We start from the raw sequence: 22213 nt of genomic DNA, 5'->3' as shown, positions 1-22213 counted from the left end.
TTTTTGTTTCTGGTTTTTTTTTTTTAAATCATTTTGGGACTAAGAAAATATATTAACACTGGAGGCAGAGCTACAAATAGTATGTACTTTCTTGATATAGCTGTCTTAGAAACCGGCCCTAAGGTATTGTCTGAGAGAAGTCTTGGTGTGCACACGTGCATTGTGTGTGTTGACTTGATAGGGAAAATGTTTATTGTTTATAACAATATCTGTAACTAACTCAGTTATCTAAAAGGGGACTTTTGTTATTTTGATTTGGTTTATTTTTGGTTGAATGAAATGAGCTCTGTAGTTACAGATTTTTATATGGAGTGTGACTTTTTAAGTTTTGTCTTTTTCTCCCTCTGCACTCCAATAATATCCTTTTTAGACTATTAAGTACAGCAAATTTAGTTTTATTCTGCTGCATGTACATTGTCCCTACTTCTATAAAAGTTCTATTATAGAAATATTTAAATAAGTGAAAAATTTTTAATGAAATGGAAATAGGAAGAATATATTTGACAAAAGTAGTTTTTTTTTTCTTTGTTGTAGATTATTGTGAGTTATCCACCAACCAAGCAACTTACATATGAAGAACAAGATCTTGTTTGGAAGTTTAGATATTATCTTACTAATCAAGAAAAAGTGAGTATCTTGAATATTTTTATATATCAGATTTATCTGTAAACTTTGTTGCTAATGAATAAGATGAAGTTAAACTGCCATGGAAATAGAGTGTTACTGTCAAATTAAAAACAAATGTTATAGGGCAATATGTATGATACCTTATTTTTTTAAATATTACAAAGGGTATATACACAAAGACACAGGTACCAGTTTGTTGGTGCCAGATTATGCATAGATGCATAGTGTGAATGGGTTAAGTCAGAGAGACTTGGGTTCAGTTTCTGGCACTTGTATGTATTCTTACTATGTAAGGTTAGGAGAATTGCTTTGGAAGCTTGGTTGACACCCCTAGACATTTGCTTTTCTTAATGAAACCAAGGAATTGATGAAGTTTCTGGAGAGAGAATTATGATAAATTAGTCAGCAGTAGATTTGGGTCTGGAGACTTGGTTCTGAGTCTTACTACTGCCTCTAAGAAGCTTTTTGACTACTGGCCTATCACTTCACCTGTCTGAATTTTAGTTTTTCATATATAATATGAGTGGATTAAATAATTGTGAACTTCTAAGTCTCTTTTAGTACTTGAAGTAGCCTGTAATTTCTTAGAACATAGGTTCAAGGATTAACTCTTAAGATAGAGTAATAATAACCGGTATCTATTCACCAGCCATGGTGTGCCAGGGATCTTTTCAGTCCCACAACAACCCCACAGTATCAGTGTTAATGTTGGTGTTCTACAGATGAGGAGACCCATGCAGCAGCACAGAGCTTACAGATGCTACCTCTTAATGTGCTCACATCTCTGAGTTAGAAGCAAACTCAGTCAGGGAAGCCATAGAAAAGTGGACTGTAGAGAAAATATTTGCAACATTATGCATGTGCCTCAGCCGTTCTGCAATGTGTTGGGGACAAAACATAGAAGTGTCAGGAAAACTAATATCTGTCAGAAAGCTATTATATAATTATATAAGAATGAATGAATATGTTTTACAATCTCATGAGACAGTCTTTAGCTGCTTTGTTGAACTTGTTTTTCTGAAACAATTGCATTTCTTTTAGTTTCTGAAGTAAAGATAAAAATTCATTTGCAGCTCATCTTAACTCTCCAGCTTTTTTTCTTTATCTTTTATTGATGCCTGGGGAAATTCTTTGTAGATGAATCATATTAACCCTTCTTTACATCCTTAACAAGAGTGAGAGAAGAATTTTAAATTTACTGTAGCTTTGAGTGTTATTCTCTTCATCACTGCAAAAAAGGAAATATTCATCAGTAGAAACTGAGGTTGTGATTCTGTGTTTTATGAAAAGATTGAGTTAGTACATGAGACTCAGTTAAATGAAGAATAACCTTGGTCCCAGCAATTGCATCTTGAATGTAGCACAGTGTTTTCTAAAATATACAGCGAGATATTGAATTAAACCTGTTAGAATGTATGGGTTTAAGAAGCATAGAGAAGATTTACAGAGCAGAACTGCCTTAGATAGAAAGGCTTGCAAGAAAAATTGTTTGTTTAAACAAGTAGTCACTTCCCACTGAAATTCAATTACTTCTAGATGAAATAAAATGCTCAAGTGATATAAAGTGTGTGACAAGTTTCATTTAACTAGTTGGCTTCAACTTTTCGAAAGGTGGGTGATGAAACTTCAATTCTCAGGACATATTATAGGATTCTTATGATCACTAGAGTAGAGCAAATGATATTTTTTAATGTTTGGGAAGCACTTTTCAGTAAACCAAATATATATATTGGCCTTGAAGTGACCAAAAGAATTATTCACACAGCCACATTTGTATCTTTGTAATAATTTAAAATGGGTTTTGTAGAAAACAAATACTCTGTTATCCCTGTCCTTCAATTTATTTACACAAAGAAATTCTTTCAGTGTCAGTTTCTCAGATACTAATTTAAGTTATTTGGCATTTGGGCCCCAAGGCTGAAAAGATTTCCTGGAGAGAAAACAGTACTCAGAAAACAAATTGGTAGAAATTAGTTCTTGCAAAGTTATACTTCTTATTTACTTTTTAATTAAATTTGGTCTTTCCACCTGTTTTTTTCTAAATGACCTGTCTTAAGTACTTTGGATGAAAACCCTCTAGTCTGGATTTGATGTTGCACCTAAAAAGTTAACAGTAACCACTTTGTCTAGCAAAACCAATGAAATTTAGGAAGAATTTTTAAATTTGTGGTTCATACTATGTAGGAAGTGACTTATTTTTATGAAATCCAAAATGTGAATGTTGTAACTTTCCAAACCAGTAAATGGTAAATGGCTTCTTCTTATAAAAATGTTAATTGAAAATAACTTTCTTAATGCCTTTTTATTATCTTTGGGAGAAAAAAGCAGTAGGAAGAGTCACATGTGGTGAAGATAATAGTGATGCCCTGAACGTTCCTGTGAGGCTGTTTCTGAAGTAGCTACTGAGACAGTGACATCAGGACAATAATCGTATTTGTGCTGCCTGTCAAAAAGTTGATGACAAACCGTAACAGAAATGAATTCAGTTCAGCAAGCTTTTGTTACCACTCTTGGCCTAGTATTATTCAAGACTCTGGGCTTCAAAATACCGTTTCTCTGTCTTCATATAAATTAAACTGTTTTAGGGAAAGGATATTTCTACACAATCAAAATGGAGAAGCATAAGCATATAATTGATTAAAGGTTACTCTCAATAAACATTTAGGTAATTACTATAATACAAATGTAGAGTAGAAAAAGCTCAATGTGCTGTGATATGAAGGAAGTTTCACAGAGCAAAAATAGGTCTTAAAGTTTGAATAAGCTTTGATGATATTTTTATTGATGATCATTTTTCATGGGGAGGAAAAGCATGAGTAAGGCAGTGTGTTAGGTTCAGAGACAAAAAATTATGTGAATGGTTATGAAACAGAAAGTTTGAGTCTTGAATTCAGCGCTTGGGAGTTGGATTTCACTGGCAATAGGAAACCACTAAAGCGACAGAATGTGAAAAAAAAATGTGTCTTAAGAAGTAATGTTTTAGGGGCGCCTGGGTGGCTCGGTCGTTGGGAGTCTGCCTTCAGCTCGGGTCATGAACCCAGGATCCTGGGATGGAGCCCCGTGTCGGGCTCCCTGCTCAGCAGGAAGCCTGTTTCTTCCTCTCCCCCTCCCCCTGCTTGTGTTCCCTTTCTCGCTGTGTCTCTCTCTGTCAAATAAATAAATAAATAAAATCTTAAAAAAAAAAAAAAAAGAAGTAATGTTTTAAGGAAGTCAAGCCAGGGTGGATTGGAGCAGATCTGGGAATGAAAAAAGAGACCTAATTAGGAGGCTCATGGTATGATTTTTAAGAGTGATATTGGAAGACAAGGGAAGGAGAGGAGAATGTATAAAATAACTTGGTGACACCTCCCAGGAGTTAGGCTTGAGTGCCTGAAATAAGGAAATAGGGCAAATGGAAGGAGCACGGTGAAGAGATATTTTCAATTTTGAGTCTAAAGTATTAGAAGCACCAGTGTGATATTGTGATCTAGTAAGAAATATATATTTGGTTTTTGTCTCTGGCAGAGTTTCTAAAGCCCTGAGAATTTCCTTAGTGGTAGGGATGAGAGGAGTGTCTTTTGTTATTCATACTAAGCCCCTTTCAACCGTACCAGAATTTATCCTAGTAAGATGACTCTTGCTTGAGGGGACTGGTTGCTAGAGGAACCAACCAAATGATTAGAGAGTTGGAATTTTCAGCCCCACCCCCTAACCTCTGGAAGAGGGACTAGGAATTGCATTAATCATTACTGGCCAGAAATTTAATAAATCATACGTAATGGAAACTTCATAAAAACCTATAATGGCGGGGTTTGTAGAGCTTCTGGGTTGGTGAATGCATCCATGTGACTTCAGAGTGGCACACCCAGACTTTTATAGGGACAGAAGCTCCTTTGCTTGGGACCCTTCCACACCTTGCCCAGTGTACCTTTTCATCTGGTTATTCATTTTGTATCCTTCATAATAAACTGGCAATAATGAGTAAAATATTTCTCTGAGTTTTGTGAGCTGTTATAGCAAATTACTGAAACTGAGGAATGTGTTGTTGGTAACTTTTGATTTGTAGCCATGTCAGACAGAAGTGTGGGCAACCTGGGGACCCCAAGTTTGCAATCAGCATCTGAAATGGGAAGCAGTTTTGTGAGACTGACCCTTTAACCTATGGAATTGTTAGTAACTCAAGGTAGTTTCAAATTGAGTTAGATTGTGGGACACCTGGTTCGTGTCCTCAGAGAATTAAGGAATTGTTTGGTGTGGAAAACCATACATTTGTTGTCAGAAGTGTCCCGAGTAGAGGAATGAGTTTCTCTTTAGCAACAAATTAGAAATTTCCAATAATTTACTTGGTAGACGTTAAAAATTGAAATATATATGGTGAACGTAGTTTTTTCAGCTCTGAAGTGATTGTGAACATGATTCTAAGAGTAGGAGATAATAGTGGGGAGGTTCTAAGATCAGAAGGGAGGTTAATAAAATATTACTATTAATATAAAACATGGCAATAAATGTGTTAATGTTAACATTTGACATTGACTCAACATCAGAAATAGAATAACAGTGATATCAGATGATAAAATAATTAACATCAAATATTTGTTATAAAGTACTGTTCTAAACATTTACATTCAATAACTTTAATCATTACCACAACCTTGTAAGGTAAGTCATTTAAAGTTAAATAGTGTGCTCCTAATGACTCAATTAATAATTGATGGAGTTGGGAATTAGGATTTGACCCCAAACACTCTCCAGTTATCTGTGGAAATTCTAAGGATAAAATTACATCATTTGAATCTTGTACCTTTACATACATCAATACAGCATCTTTAAAGGGCTAGAGATTAAGTATCATCATTATTATTGCCTCAAATTCTTACACTTTCTGCCTTTCTCATTTCTCCTTGTTTCTTTCTTTATTCTACTACCTCTTTGTTTGCATTTGTGACATTCAGCATTATAAAGTTGTGAATTTTTTTTACAGTGCCTTAAGTTCCTTGGCAGCAGCATGATCTATAAATCTTACTGGTAAATGTGAGAATCTGGGGGTTAGATTGTTTCAGTTATTGAACTGAGTACATCAGGATGCTGCGAGATTTGCTTTTAAGTACATATCCACACATTTCTGTTAAGACTGCTGATGTGCTGTGAATTGGAAAAGTTTTCACTGTAGTTATTTAAGAAGTGTTGCTTTGTTTCGACATTCAACATAGAAATACATCTTAGAAGTGAAAAATAAATGCATGGAATAAGTTAGAAGGGTAGTCTGTGTTCTTACATGGAGAAGGCAGCACTCTGCTAAGTGGCACATGGGAGGTACAGAAGAAATGGATAGCTAATGTTGCGGAACGCAGACTCCAATTGTAGAGATAAGAATGCCCACCAAAGCATTTGGCAGTTAGAAGAGCATCATTTGAATGAAGAGAATAAAACTGAGGCAACTACTAAAGGAAGAGCTCAGAGCTGCTGAAAACTTACTGGAAAAGTTGAGTCTTTGACAAGCTGGCCTTGAATATGACGCTACTATTTGGGTTAAGAGCTTTGTAGATAGGAGTTAGACAAAGTGATGTAAAAAATAGGTTAGCTTGGTTGAAACATAGAAGGAGAATAAGAGGTCACTTAATGAGAGTTAGAGGATTGTGGTGAGAAGTATCATTGAAGTGTTTTGGGAAAGAAGCCGAGGTTTTGTTGTTACGTTTGTATATTGGTTTTGTTTGTTTATAAATTAGATCCTATTATCTAATGGGAAACCACAGTATAACCATATGGCAGTCATCATCAACTATTGGAAAAGCTGCCCATGTGGTGGGGTTAAATTTACTCTCATTCTCCCCATTAAAACTGATCGGTGGGAAGAAGTTACATGAAAACACATTTGTCTTTTGGTACATTACAGTCAAAAAATAAAAATGGCTTCACTGTCTATAAAAACAGTGGGTGCTTTGGAAATTAGTCACTGGAATTACTTAAATAAATATCAGGTCTCTTTTTGGCAGGGATGTTAGAAGATGAATTTCTGCTGACAGTTGGAGAGTCATTCTAACATCACTTCCAACTTGAACTTCTGAGAGTCTGTATGAAATGATTAGAAGTGAAACTGGTATTAAGGCTCTTAGCTAGAAGGCTACGCCAAACTCCACATGTGTGGTGTAGTGAGAATCAACTTGAGGGGAAAATGCAGGAAATATTGCTAGGAAATAATGGATAGGAATCCAATAGGAATGGATTTAGGAGATCAGTGTTGGTGGAATAATGTCTCTAAGGGGCATGGGTTTAGCTAATTAGGAGACAGCAGTATCTTAATGTTGGGGGGAACCATCTGGTGAAAGATGCATGGGCTGAGTTAGTGGACCCTGATTTTTGGTGTAGATTGTTCACCATTTTGAGATGATGGGTAAGCCACTTAACTTCGCTGAGATTATATACAATTTGAGCAGTGGACTAGATAATCTCCATTGTGCTTTTTTGCTTAATTTAATTAAATCAAGAATAAGTTAGGGGATGGGCATCAAGGTTCATTTTACGTCATACTAACCAGTAATTGTGTTTTATTGTCCAAAAGGACATTTTCTTGAGAACTTGGTTAGTTTACTAATGAAAAGATTTTAGTTGGGCAGAGTAGGAGTTTAAAATTTTAAAGTTATCTTTGTTCAAAAGATGAAATCATGCAGAAAGAAGAAAATGGGATCAGCCTGGTAAGTGTTCCCTGTAGTAAGATGTGACAGTAGAGATCGTTTTTTTTTTTTTTTTTTTTAATGGAAAACAAGTATACAACTGTTTTAAAAGAGCATTTATTATGTACGCAACCATAAGTGTTATGCTCCAAGGTCATTTACTTACCTGGATGATCTTGTGAAAACTTTAGATAGGTATGCTGCCTGTCTAAAGAAGTGAGGTTCCAGAAGAGCACTACGAACAGGCATCTGAATCATAGAATATTTGCTGCTGCTTCTGTATTTATCTATATGCTTCTTTCTGTGGAATTTTTGATTATCTTTTTAAAAAGCTACTTCTCTGTGTAAGAGCTGTACATATTTAATTTAGTTTAAGCCCTCATGTGTGAGTATCTAGGAAACCCAATGATCTGGGGGAGGTGTTTGAGAGTGAGGTTAGTGGTGGGGATTCTACCCTTGCTTGACTTTGGACTCTTCATTCATTGGCTGCAGTATTTTATGTCACATGTTGATGGTATAAAATGAAGATTGTCTTTAAGGCATCTCATGAGAATATGCCTCATCTCTTTATTTCCATGTCTTGAGGCCTGCACTATTTTAAAATAAAAAAAGGAAAATGAAAAGCCAAAGAAAATTAAAAAATTCATAGTGCTTGAATTTATGTAAGTGGTTTAACCTGAAAAATGTAAAGTTACAGGGAACATGTTTCTTTTTTTTTCTCTGTCCTGTAGTATTTTTCTAGGATCATATGTATAACTATGTTTAGTGACTACACAAGGAGTCAGTCTGTCATCGACTCTGTGACTCTGCCATCAGCACCAAGTGAAACTCTGCCTAGTCACCCTTGACCCTTCGTTACCCCAGGTAATAGGCTGTTGTTTCTAATTTTAACATCTTTTCTGATTTTAGGCTTTGACTAAATTCTTGAAATGTGTTAATTGGGATCTACCTCAGGAGGCCAAACAGGCATTGGAACTTCTAGGAAAATGGAAGCCAATGGATGTAGAGGACTCCTTGGAGCTGTTATCCTCCCATTATACCAATCCAACAGTGAGGCGATATGCTGTTGCCCGGTTGCGACAGGCAGATGATGAGGTACATTATTATTCATTACTCCTCTTTGACTGGGTACTTTTTTTTTTTTTTTTAAAGTAGGCTCCATGCCCAGCGTGGAGTCCAGTGCGGGGCTTTGAACTCATGACCCTGAGATCAAGACCTGAGCCGAGATCAAGAGTCAGACACTCAACCGACTGAGCCACCCAGGTGGCCCAGACTGGGTACATTTAAACTAGAGCCGATTATAGGCTCTATAGCATATCCCTCCCCTGCCCCCGTGTGTGTGTGTGTGTGTGTGAGAGAGAGAGAGAGAGAGAGAGAGAGAGAGAGAGAGAGAAAGAGGGGCGGTGTGGGGAGGAAGGGAGAGAGAGATTTTTAGAAGGGAAGAGGATATACTAGGTGTGTTTTCAGAAGTAAAATTAAAATATTCCTCCAAGGACTCTTCTGTGAAATGAAAATTTACTTCCTGATCTGTTACATGATAGGACAGTCTCTCCCAGGACATTTACCTGGCAGCAGAGCTTGTATTTCTCTGTCTGGAAAAAAGAATTCTAATGAAAAATGGTTTAATGCAGTACCAGCTAGGGAGTAATTCAGATCCCCTCTATCAGTCAGTATACAACAAGCCACATTTAATTGCAGCCTTGAAAAGCCCTTGGGGCCTTTAAAGCATAGAGATGCATGGTCATCTTATTCTCCTTCAAACTTCTCCTTTAAGCTTTTAGCTGCTGACAATTATATGTATATGTAGATTTTCTGAAGGTGGTTTTGAATCCTCTGGAAAGCAAAGACTGCAAACTTTAGGCTGGCTATTTATATACATATAAAGCCACCAGGGAAGGAGGAACACTCTGTGTCGACACAAGGCATTGCTGGAGTTTGAATTTTAGTAATTGCTAATAAGATAGAGTAATCCAGCAATTTTTTTTTTACTTACTAATTTTTATAGGGTGGATGTCTTTTCCAAACATAACCTAATAGTTTATGCTAGCCTGCAGGGCTTATGGGATATGGGATAATTCTTCTCAAGCCTCGATATATATAGGAATGTTGATCCCATAGAACAACTAATATCGAAATCTTTTTTTTTTTAAATATTTTATTTATTTATTTGACAGAGACAGAGATAGCAAGAGCAGGAACACAAGCAGCGGGAGTGGGAGAGGGAGAAGCAGGCTTCCCCTTGAGGAGGGAGCCCGATGTGGGACTCGATCCCAGGACCCTGGGAGCATGACCTGAGCCGAAGGCAGACGCTTAACGACTGAGCCACCCAGGCGCCCTATCGAAGATCTTTTAAAAAAAATCATTTTGAATTCATAGTGGCAAAACACAGCATTTACTAAGGTCAATAAGGTTGATGTATATTTGTATTTAATTATTGTAAAATGTAAACAATAAATAGTGTGGTGAATGCTCACATATAATTTACCCATATTCAGCAGTTGCCAGCTCACAGCTGGTCTTGTTTCATCTGTAACACCACTTATTTCCTCTTCTCCATTCCCTACCCTCCACTGGATTATTTGGAGGCAAATCTCAGATATTGTATAATTTTATTGGAATAGGGTGTTTTTCACTTTCCTGTTAAAAAGCAATCCTAAGGGGCACCTGGGTAGCTCAGTTGGGTAAGCATCTGCCTTCGGCTCAGGTCATGATCCCAGAGTCCTGGGATCGAGCCCCATGTTGGGCTCCCTACTCAGTGGGGAGTGTGCTTCTCTCTCTGTCCCTCACCCCACTTGTGCTCTCTCTGTCTCACTCTCTCTCAAATAAATAAAATCTTTAAAAAAATAAAAAAAATAAAAAGCAATCCTAAGCATTGTGATTTAGCATATTATCTTTCTTCCTCGTTGTCTTTATTGTATCACAAGTAAAAGTTGAAATGTGGAAATACTGAAATATTTATTTTGAAATTCATTAGAAATTTAACCTAAATCATTGATTCTCTATGTTTGACATGAGTCATAGAGTTTAGCTAAAGACCTCTGGGCAGTAGTCAAGACAGCCTCTTGATGTGGGTTCAGAATTTAAATAGAAAAATTTATAAGTCCTCATTTTTTATTGTCTTACTTCAGTTCCCTCACAGGCTTATAAACTAAGTATTTGATTGTGGTGATAGCCGTGTTCATGCAGGTACTGAACTGTTTCTAGACCATTTTATGATTTTTGTTATGATGTAGAGAATAATGATAGAAACATTGTGTACACTTTAAACTGCAAAATATGATAGTTTCTTGAGGTTTTATTTTATTTTTTTTAGATTTGTTTATTAGAGAGAGAGCGCAAGAGCACGTGGGTGGTGGAAGGGGCAGAGGGAGCAGAAGGAGAGAAGCAGACTCCTCGCTGAGTGGAGCAGGTTGAGGGCCTCTTTGTGGGCCTCGGCCTCACGACCCTGAGATCATGACCTGAGCCAAAATCAAGAGTCAGATGCTTAACTGACTGCGCCACCCAGGTGCCCCTTGAGGTTTTAAAGAGATCTAGATAGCATAAATAGTATGATGGTTAAGTTATCTCTTGATTTTCCTTTCTCTGAACTTAGTTCAGTAATAAATTGTATATAGTCGGCTAAAAAAAGATCTTTTAATTCTGTTACTACTGATTCTTTGGATGTATATTGAGATGAATTTTGTCTTTTCTCTGACTCAGTGTACCTATGTATATGTCTTTGGGAACACCATATAGTATTCTGTTTCCTCTCAAAAAAAAATAGTGATAATTGCTGCTGATGTCACTTGATAGCTATGAGAAAAGATTATGTGGGGGCATAGTTTTGAAAACTGTATTCATGAGCATATACAGGAAGATTGCACACGTATATTATGTAAACTTAATACTAAAATCATTTATATTGTTAAAAACTTGCCTTCTTTACTGAACAGTGTAATCTTGGACATTTTCTCATTATCCACACATATATTTGGTTCCATGAAGTCTGGAAACATAGACAAATAAATATCAAGGCAAATGATGTCAAGGACATGTTTAGTCTGTAAAAAAACACTGTGTTTCTAGATTTTATGGACACCTGTAGCTCTACCTTATTCTTTTTAAACAGCAGCATAGTATCTTATTGCAAGTTTAATTTATAATTTATTTAACCAGCTTCTTTTGATTTATTTGTAATCTTTTGCTATACTATATTTTAGTGAACAGACCTATGTATATATTTCTCTGTATTGTTGAATAAGTAGCTTATATTGGAATTATTAGGCCAAGAGATACATTCCTTTTACATTTTGCTGATAATCCTCTACAAATCTTTTATTTTGGGACTTGTATCATACTTCAAAAAAAATTGCAGTTGCTTCACTATAACATTAAACATGATTGGACAGATCCTTTCCCTGTTTTTCTTTTTTATAATTTTCTTTGTAATTTTTATACTTTTATTCTTTCCAAGAATTTTAGAATAATTTTTTTTCATTTTCTTAAAACTCCACAAGAATCTTAAGTGGAATTACATTAAATTTATATATTATGTTACAAAAAATTGACAACTTTATGATATTAAATCTTCCCTCCTGGAGACATGATTTTTGTATTCATACAAGTCTTGATGTTAGAAAAATTTTATACATTTTAAAAATAGATTTATTCCCTGACAGTTATTGTTAACTGTTATGAACTACCTCACCCCTTTATCTCTTACTTCTTTTAGTTAGTTAAATGAAAATTATGTTTTAATATTTATGTTTTATCTAATCACTTTAGTGATTTCTCTTGTTAGTTTTAATAAATGTTAGGTGGTTTGCTATATTTTGTGGGTATAGCATTGTGCTGTCTGGAGAACAACAGCATACAATATATGCTCTATATGGAATCTGTGCTGGTGAACTTCCTAATGTACCAGCCACACATTTGTAAAATAAATTTTACCCAATCTTTGAATACTTTTCTGAATTTAATTTGCTAATATTCTATTTAGGAATTTTTTTAAAAGCCATATTTCTTATTGCTATGTGGCTCAAAAGGAGAGATGCCCCATAGAACTTGAGGAGGAAGCAGTATTTGAGATAGATTTTGAAGGAAGAGTGGATTTTCACAGTTAGACATGAATTTACATTTTAAGTGGAGAGACCTGTATGAGCAAAGGCAAGGAGAATGAAAAGTAGAAGAAAAATAGAAGGTATTTCACTTTAACAGGAACGTAGGATATATGTAGCTAGCTGTTCAGGAAGTAAGATCAGAAACCAGAAACCATGTCTTTTTAACTGTAAATGCCTATGTGAAGAATTACTCTTAATTCAGTAAAAAATGGGAAGTGAGTGATTTTTGACATGGAACTCTGCCTGTGCACTCTGAAGCATTCGAACTAACTTGTCATCAAGAGGAATGGTGATCACTATCTAGATAATATTCCGTAGCTCTTGGGAAATTTTTACTGAATTCCTCAGTCGGAAACCTGATTTTTTTTTCTTTTGTTTTACTCGGATGCTTATGTCCTTCATGCTCGGAAGAATTTTAAGTTTTTCAAGATGTGACTACATAATGAGCAAACAGACTTTGTACAAATGAAGGAAAGTACAGTTTGACTATAGAATATCATGCCAACAAATCAGATAGTAATGAGTGACATAAAAAGAGGAAGGTTTTCTTCTGAATTCGATACAGCCTTTTTAATTTCATGTGGTAAGTCTTCTATAATGGGGAAATCATAACAGGTGGTATATTCAGCAGCATTTTTGAAGCATGCCTTGGTAAGGAAAGCTAGCAGTGAAACTTAGTTACTTACACCTCCTGAGAAGGATACTTGTCATTAAATGTATTAATCAACTTTCTGTTATTTAATTCACTTTTTTTCTTAGAAAAAGCATGCCTATTGCTATTAGATGTCATAAGTCTCAAAAGAAGAGATGGTTATTAACGCTCCAATTAAAAAGAGAACACTAAGAGGTGCTTTGATATAGAGTCATTTGTTTTCTCTGGCCACTGACATTGATATATTTGAATATGAATGAATAAGCCTGTTAACCTTTCATTTAATTTTTTTGTGACAAAATCATATTTAATGGTGAAATCTTGTGTATTATTCTTTGTCAGTATTTAGATAATGATAAAAATGTTGACTGTTAATGTAAGAAAAAATTATGAAAAAAAGAAATATAGTATAGTATTAAGTGAAGGAAAATAGGTTGTTGGAAGTGGTCTTTGTCCTCATGATGTATGTAATAAACTGGAGAAGACCAAGGGTAAATAATTTAGCAAATAAATACAAATTCTATAGTTGTTACAAATAGGGAAGGAAAGTGTGAGCCCTGAAGTTTTGACAGGGGATTTTATTTGGTTTGTGGGCTTAAAGAGGAGACTTGAGATTGAGGTGGTGGTTACCAAGTCTCAACAATTACCTAATTATGAGTTTTGAGGGGCCAACTGGGTGAGTGGCAACGGGAACTCGACGGTAATGATACTTTTAAGAAATGTTTGAGTTTTGTGAATTTCTTCAGTTTGTAATTATTTTTAAAAATGAGATTTTTGGAGTTTTCTTAATATTCATTGGGAAAGGCCAAGAAAGTACGACATTTATAGAGAGTATGACAGGAAACATTTCCATCCTAAATATTAAACCTAAAGAGTCTTTTTACGTTGAAGGAAAACTCAGAAAAGTAAAAACTACTTTGTTGACACTTTGAGTCCTAATTATCCCGTTGATTGTCAATAGCAGTATGGGAAATTTAGGCTTAGGTATTTGTTTTCTTTAAGCCATTGTTGCTAGTTGGCAGGAAAGTAAGCTTTTCCCTTAACCAAGAGTGTTAAAATTAAAATGTCTGTTTTATAGGATTTTTCATTTAAGAAGCAGCGCAAATTCTCTAAAACCTGAGCTCTCAAGGAAAAAAAAAAAAGAACTCAAGATTCAAAAAAATCCTAACCAGAAAAGCTTATGAAACAGAAGTTCTTTTAGAACTTGAAAATTTGGAGTTTCTTATGAAATCATAGACATAAAATGCTATTATCTGGCCTATTGCTGAGAAAAGGATCCTTCTTTAATTTCTTAGTTTTACATGAACCATCTTAATCCTTGTTTTTGTTTTTTGCTCTACTTTTTGTCATTTAGGGGTGCCTGGGTAGCTCAGTCTCTTAAGTGTCTGCCTTCGGCTCAGGTCATGACCTCAGGGTCCTGGGATCAAGCCCTGAGTCAGGCTCTGGAGCAGGGAGCCTACTTCTCCCTCTCCCTCTGCCGCTCCCCCTGCTTGTGCTCTCTTGCTCTCTTTCTCTCTCTGTCAAATAAATAAAATCTTTAAAAAAAATAAACAAGGCATTTATTGGCCATTTACTCTGTGCCAGGCACTGTTCTATGACTTTCTTCTATTAATTGATTTAATCCTCACAACTCATCTCTAAGGTATATATGATTATGTCCATTTTACAGATGAGGACCCAGTGAGGCACCAAGAGCTTAAATAGCCTAGTAACTTGCCAAAGGTAACACAGCTGATAAGTGGTAGACGAAACAAAGCTGTTCTCTTGATATTTAGGAATAAATGATGTCTATAATCGTATTGCATTTGTTTTTCTAATATTAGCTTATTTTTGTGTGTGTGTGTGTTTGTTTTCCAGGATTTGTTGATGTACCTATTACAACTGGTCCAAGCTCTCAAATATGAAAATTTTGATGACATAAAGAATGGATTAGAACCTACCAAGAAGGATAGTCAGGGTTCAGTGTCAGAGACTGTGTCAAATTCTGGAATAAATTCTGCAGAAATAGATAGGTATGGATATCCAGGGAGGACTTACTTTCAGACAAGATCGGGCGCGTTCAGGGTGGTATGGCCATAGACTGGGGGGAGGACTTATTTTCAAATCTAGTAGTCTCCCCCCTTTCCAGACTTCTTTCCTTTTTCCCCAGATGTACCAAACCCTAGTTGGTACTAAGTTTAAAGTTTTACCAATGAATGTGGTATGTATACTCACAGAGCACAAATTACTGTATTGCAGAGCAATGTTTTGCAAGCTGTGGAGTCAGAATACCTGAGTGAAAATCTTCACTCTGCCACTTACTAGCTGTGTAAACTTGTGGAAGGTGCATATTCTCTGTGTGGCCCCAGTTTCTCATCTTAAAAATGGGGATATAATAATAGTAACTGATCTTTGAGGGCTCTTGGAAAATTAAATGAGTTAATATACTAAAGCCTTTAGGATACTGCTCAGTAAGGGCTAGATACTATTACTGTTCAAGCAAAAATAAAATGAAGGATGGGGCATGTTAGTGGGCTCAAATACTTTATTGTATGTTTTATTGGCCGCTTTTCACCTTTTTAGTAGTTAAAATAAAAAAATAGCATGGTACTTGAATTAAAAGCTGTTAACAATAATAACAACAATTAAGAACTCATACCTCTGTAGCAGACACTGTGAGGTGGTCCACATACATTAACTCATTTTAATAATCCTCTGAAGTAGGTGTTCATATCCCTAATTCAGAGATGAAGGACTGAACAAGAAGATAATTGTCCAGAGTCTTCTATCCTGCAAATGGTAGAGTTGACTCCAAAGCCCATGTTGTTTATACTTTGCCATTTTGCTTTTCATAAAGTCTTAAAATTTGAGATAAATGGAACCTTTAGGTGAGAAACCTGAGGCTCAGTAATAAATTTATATTGTGAAGGTCATGAGATTTATTAATGACAGATGAGGTCTAGAATTCAGATTTACTGAATTAGTCCAATTATTACAATTACCGCATGAGCTCAAGATTGTATTTCTGAATTTTTCATTATGATTGTGATACTGTTGTTTTTTTATCTTCTGTGTTTCATTTGAAGAAGAACTGAAAAATGGGAAAAATCATTTTTTCTTCTGTAGGCTGCTTTATATTTTTCTGTTTTTAAGAGAAGAGACCCCCCCCTACTTTGTCTCCCACCATACGTTAGAGGCCTTCACTCTCCAGTCATGCTTGCTTATTTACCTTCTTCCTCCCTTATGCCACCTAGAATATTTTACTAGAAGTCTATTAAGATTTTATGACAAGATGTAAAATGTAACCCAGTATTTCCCAAATTATGGTCTGTCGGTCACTAGTTTATATGTTTTTTAAAAGATAAAAAAGAGATGGGATGGTCTTGTGGCCAGATATGTTTGAGAAATGCTGGCTTAAATTAAAATGGACTTTAAAAAATCACTGCAGTACTTGTCAAAAACCTGTAATATACCAGCTTGCACAAAAATCTTCCAAGAGGCTGTTACCCATATTTTTCAATTGTAGGCTTTTTCTAGGACATAATGTGACTCTAGTGTTGCACAGAATACGCTTTAGAAGTGATGCTTTAACCAGACAAAACTGAGGTGAACTGTGCTAAAAAAATGTATATCTTCTCTTACAGACAGAATATTTTACATATCAGTGATATCTCCTTTATTTTTTCAGCTCCCAAATTATAACCAGCCCTCTTCCTCCAGTGTCTTCCCCTCCTCCTGCAGCTAAAACAAAGGACAGTTCAGATGGTGAAAATCTAGAGGTGAGTACAAAGCTTTTCAAGTTTCTACAGGAGCTATCTTTTTTTTTTTTTTTAAAGATTTTATTTATTTGACAGAAACACAGCGAGAGAGGGAACACAAGCAGAGGGAGGGGGAGAGGGAGAAGCAGGCTTCCCGCTGAACAGAGAGCCCGATGCGGGGCTCGATCCCAGGACCCTGGGATCATGACCTGAGCCGAAGGCAGACGCTTAACGACTGAGCCACCCAGGCGCCCCTCTACAGGAGCTATCTTACCAGATAAACATTTTATGTTGGTCTTTAAAACATTGATTTTGATTAATAAACAAAATATTACAACTTTATTAAATAACTTGTTATATGATGCATGTTTATGACTTTTCTTCTCAGCAAAAAGTGCCAGATAATCTTCAATTCAAGGCATTTTATTGGTGCTTTGGGCATATAAATGGATTAATACGCAATATGAAAATAAACTGGGCTTAAATATTTTATTAAGGAAACTCAGACTATTTATTGTTAACATATTTAGGAACATTACTGTAATTGTTGGTGTTTGTGATTACATTCTAGAAATGTATGACTTTGATACTAGGGATTATATACTAAGTAGCTGTTTTTAACTCATACAGAAAAATTAAGTGAAATCTTTCTAAATAATTAGACTGATTTTTTATTTAAAACAGGCCAAATAGGCTACTGCTACTCTGAGAGGTACATTTGGAAGTACCTATGCAGAAACTGATGTAGTATGTTCTTGAATTTCTCCCTAAGACTTCTAATTTGAGAACCTTTCACACCTCTGATGTTGAAAACAAATAATACATACTTTGATACTAGAAAGTAAAGTTGATTTTTAAAAATGTGTATACACACACACACACATATATTGCTTTTAGTCAAATTTTAGAAGTTAATATTGATGACTGAATGACTCTTGCTTTTATCATTAACTGTTTACCAGAGTTTGATATCTGCCTACCTTTTGATATAAGAGAAAATACTGAAAAAAGAATTTTAAATTACAGGATCATAGAATCCTTAAGGGAGCCCTTTAAGAAACCATTCAGCTCCAGTGTAATTGTTTTGCCTTGTCAAATCTAAGGTACAGATATACTGATTCAGTAATTCATTCTTTCACACTTATGTTTTGAGCTCTTATTATGTGCCAGAAATATTCAAGATGCTGGAGGTAGAGAACAAAATGGTCAAAATCTTTGTCTTCACGGAGCTTACATCCTAGTGTTTGTGCCGATGGTAGTCAATAATATTTATATATAGTAGAAGAGATAATGATATCTACTTTCTAAGGAGAAAAATAAATCAGAGAAGGGTGATAGAGGGGGTGTTGGATAGGGTTAGACAGTTGCAATTTTGAAAAGTGGTCAGGGAAGGCCTCCCTGGAAAAGTGACATCTTTTGTAAAGGTGATATAGGCGAGGGAATAACCATGTGAGTGGTCTGGGGAGAGGAGTGTATCAGGCAGAGGGAACAGCAAATATAGAGGCTTGAGGACCAGAGCTTAAGTGTGAGGAACAGCAGAGGATGCCTGGCTCTGGGGAGTGAGCGGAAGGGAGCATGGTTAAAGAATGAGTCAGAGAAAGAGCAGGAGTCAAGCAGGGTCTTGGAGGCCATGTTATCAAGTGACTTTTACTTGGAAGCTGTTGAAATAATCCACGTGAGACTTGTTGGTGGCTTCAACTAGGGTAGTTTACACTGAAGATTGTTTGAAGTGATTGGATTCTGAATGTTATATTCAGAATACAGTTTTACACACTATGACTCAGAACTTTTAGACTAAGAATAAAAATAGTTTTTATATATTTCTGATATTTCTCTTGTGACTGTTGAACCTGTTATTATTACTCAATGATTAAGCCATTTTGTCTTTTCTCAGCTGAATAGTTCTATAAAGAGTTTAGGTAATTCAAGCTATCTCAGAAAGCACTGGGACTCATTTTGAGTATTTTTTTCCGCCTCCCCCTTCCTCACTGCCCCCAGCAGAGTAATAATAATACTGTACCAGCAGTCATCACCTTTAAGAGACCTGTAAACAATTCAGTGTTTGGACATGTCAGGTGGCATTCGACCAAGCTGAAATTCCCCCGCTTATCACTGCAGATACCAATATTCTTGTCTCCTCTCTGACACCTGAGGATTGTCTCACTTTCTTCCCCTTTCCTTTCCCTGTTCTTGGAGTTTTAGGAAACCACTATGCATGTATGGCCAAACATTAGAAAGAAGATAGACACTCGAGTCTCATTGCTCAAATATGGTCATTTTCCATAAATTCCCTGGGCATTTGAAAAAAAGATATATTCCCCAATTGTTGGGTACACCATTGTATGTATGTCACTAGGGCAAGCTTGTTCACTGTGTAAATGAACCCTTTCCTGATGTTTTTCTGCACTTGATCTCTTAAGAATTAGGGTAAAATTCTCCCTGTATGATGGTGGAATTGTCGGTTTCTCCTTTTTCTGTTGATGTTTGCTTTAAATATTTTGAAACTATTTTATTAGGTGCATTCAAGTAAATTGAATCTTTTATCACTGTTTATTAGTAACCTTCATTATGTCGAGTCATATTTTTTGCTTTAAAGTCTGTTTTGTCTGATAATAATAGAATTTTGTCTTGGTTAGTATTCACTGGTATACTTTTTAGTCCTTTCATTTCAGTATTTCTGGGGCCTTATATTTAGGTTTATCTCTGGAAAACATCATATAGCTAGATTACGTTTTTTAATACAGCTTAACACTATTGTCTTTTAACTGGAACTTTTCCCCCATTTTTATTGTGATTAGAGCTATACTTGGATTGATTTCATCGTCATAAGTGGTGGTACTTTCTATTCTTATACAATTTTTCCTTTGCCTGTATTTGGCTAGGTCCCCTCCCTATCCTTTGTCTCCCTCCTCAGCTTGGAGGTTATATTGTCTCTATCAATTCTTTTACTGGCTATGCTAGATATTTTAACATCCCTCCTTTAAGTTTGGCATAAGAAGTATTATCCTTCTCCAAAACAGTATACCTCTTTACTTGTATGTCACTTTTACCCAGTGACTTAATTTAACTCCCTAATTAGATAATATTATTATTGTATACAATCAGTAACTATTTAGAGGTATTTACCATTTCTTTTTATATCTCTGACCTTCAATATGAGATCATTTTCTTTTTTCCTAAAGCACATTTTTTTCTTCTAGTTGTTTTAAAATTTTATAAATTGCTCACCCAAATTGAGTTTAAAAATTTATAGTACAGGTTTCTTGTTTCACATATATTTTTATTTTTTAAAAGATTTTATTTATTTATTAGAGTGAAAGAGGGAGCATGAGTAGGGGGAGAGGCAAAGGGAGACGGAGAAACAGATTCCCTGCTGTGTGGGTAGCCCGATGTGGGGTTCAGTCCCAGGACCCTGAGATCATGACCTGAGGTAAAGTCAGATGCTCAACTGACTGAACCACCCAGGCTCCCCTCACAAATGTTTTTAAATTTAATTCTTCCCTGCCTGTGCTCTGTAAATAGTTCTTTAGTGAAAAAAAAAAAAGAATCAAATGCAATCTGTGTTTTCTATTTAAATATATATAATATATATAAAATTATATAAAAGCATAATATCCTTCTCATAAAGTCAAAGATAAACTTTAGGCTTAGATTCTACCTGTTAAATTCATGGATTCATTATTATGGCTTTCTGATTGAGGCATTTCCCTGCTGGGTTTTTAAATGTTGCACATTTAAAATCTTTAGCTCTAAAATTAGAGATAAGATTCTTGCCACTTCTGAAAGCACTGGTATATCTGCTTTGTGATAACAACCTTTTATTACTTTAGCTTACTTTCTGAGCTACCCCCACCACATAGAATCTTCTAATCCATTGATCTCTACCCCTTTCTTTGTTCATCAACCCCCTTCAGTATTTGCTTTCCTCTGAATATAGCTTTAATCCCATGGCTCAGCATTATAATCATTCTTTTATTAGTACTTTCAGTTCCCCTGGTAAAATCTCTACCCTTGATAAGCCTAATTAATTACCTAATTGCTCTGTGCCTGAATATTGCTGAAGAAAAGCACGTAGCCTGTCATGTTGGCATCACTGTGAATTCATGAGCACTGACACCAGGCGGACACAACACTGTCTGCCATCTTATATTTCTCTGGGTGGGCTGCTCTCCCTGCTCTGCAGTGGCTCTTCCGTACTTTCTCTCTTCTATTCTTCATGCCCTGCTTCATACTTAGTGGAAACAAATAGAAGTCACTAGGTAAGAATGGTCTCAATTTCCCATCACCAGATTTACAGAGGTGAATCCTTTTTCATTCTGGCCTTCTGTTTTCTTATACAGAAGAAATATAACTCCCTTCAAAGATATGTTCTCTTCTTTTCCTGGTAGAAATACTCAAGTATGTCAGTATCTCCCATCTGAAAAATTCAGAAACGAAACAGAACAAAACAAAAATTCTCCCTTGACACCACATCCTTTGAAACAGCACCTTATCTTCTTACTTCCCTTTAAATAAGATCAGGCTTCTAAAAGGAGTTGTTTGTACATACTGACTCTTCTTCCTTTTTTTTTTTTCCCCAGTCTTTAATCCACATCATTCTGGCCTTTGCTTCCCATTGTTAACTCAAAACTTACTTTGCTAAAGTAGAAAATAACTTTAATGTTTATGATTATGTATACTTCTAAGTTCCTGTTTGCAGTATTCAGCAAAGTAAATGGCTCCCTTCTTGAAGGACTCTTCTCATGGTCTAGATGTTACCGTACGACCTGTGTTTTCCTCTCCAGCTCTCTGGCTATGCCTTCTCAGTTTCCTTTGTCAGCACTTTCTCTGCAGCCTGACATCTTAATGTTCCTCAAGGTCCTCTTCTATTCTCAATTTATACTCTTGCCCCAGGCTGTACTGATAAACTCAAATTTATATGTCTCGTACAGTTCTCTCATCTGAGTTCTAAATTCATATATCCAAAACCCTATTGATCTCCATTGTATATCTGACAGGCATTTCAAAGTTAATATTTCAAAATACAATTCTCTCCCCACACTCCAGCCTGTTCCTCAGTTGGAATTTCCATCTGTGACGTAGCAAATCAACCCATTTGCTAAATCCATAAATTTGGGAGTTACTGGCAATTCCTTTCTTTCCTTCTTCCCTCCTTTCCATCAGCAAGTCTTATTAATTATACTTCCCAAATGTTTTAAAAATCTGTCTATTTCTCTCTGTCTCTGCTCCTACGGTTCACTCTTATACTCCTGTATAACTGATCACTTCTAACTGATCTCAGGCCTCTACTTCTCAGAGCAGCTGGAGTCGTTTTCATAAAATGGAAATCAGATCATCTCACTCCCCTGCTTAAGATCTTTTATGCAGTATCCATTGCTTTGCAAACAAAATCCATACGCAATAGTGTGACCTTAAAGGTCTTGCACAATTGGGCTTTGCCTACCTTTT

General features: G+C 35.8%; 1 protein-coding gene across 1 annotated transcript in view; it reads left to right on the top strand.

The window, feature by feature from the left end:
• PIK3C3 (phosphatidylinositol 3-kinase catalytic subunit type 3) overlaps positions 1-22213 on the top strand; it is a 93105-nt gene that overhangs the window by 49338 nt on the left and 21554 nt on the right. Inside the window, exons 9-12 of the mRNA XM_081801331.1 lie at positions 535-627; positions 8187-8372; positions 14886-15040; positions 16696-16786. Of these exons, the coding sequence (XP_081657457.1) occupies positions 535-627; positions 8187-8372; positions 14886-15040; positions 16696-16786 (525 nt within the window). The remainder of the gene's footprint in view (positions 1-534; positions 628-8186; positions 8373-14885; positions 15041-16695; positions 16787-22213) is intronic.

This window comes from Leptonychotes weddellii, chromosome 13 (genome assembly GCF_054177405.1).
Source record: "Leptonychotes weddellii isolate Sample4059 chromosome 13, ASM5417740v2, whole genome shotgun sequence".
Lineage (NCBI taxonomy): Eukaryota > Metazoa > Chordata > Mammalia > Carnivora > Phocidae > Leptonychotes > Leptonychotes weddellii.
This window is presented reverse-complemented; position numbering and strand designations above follow the sequence as displayed.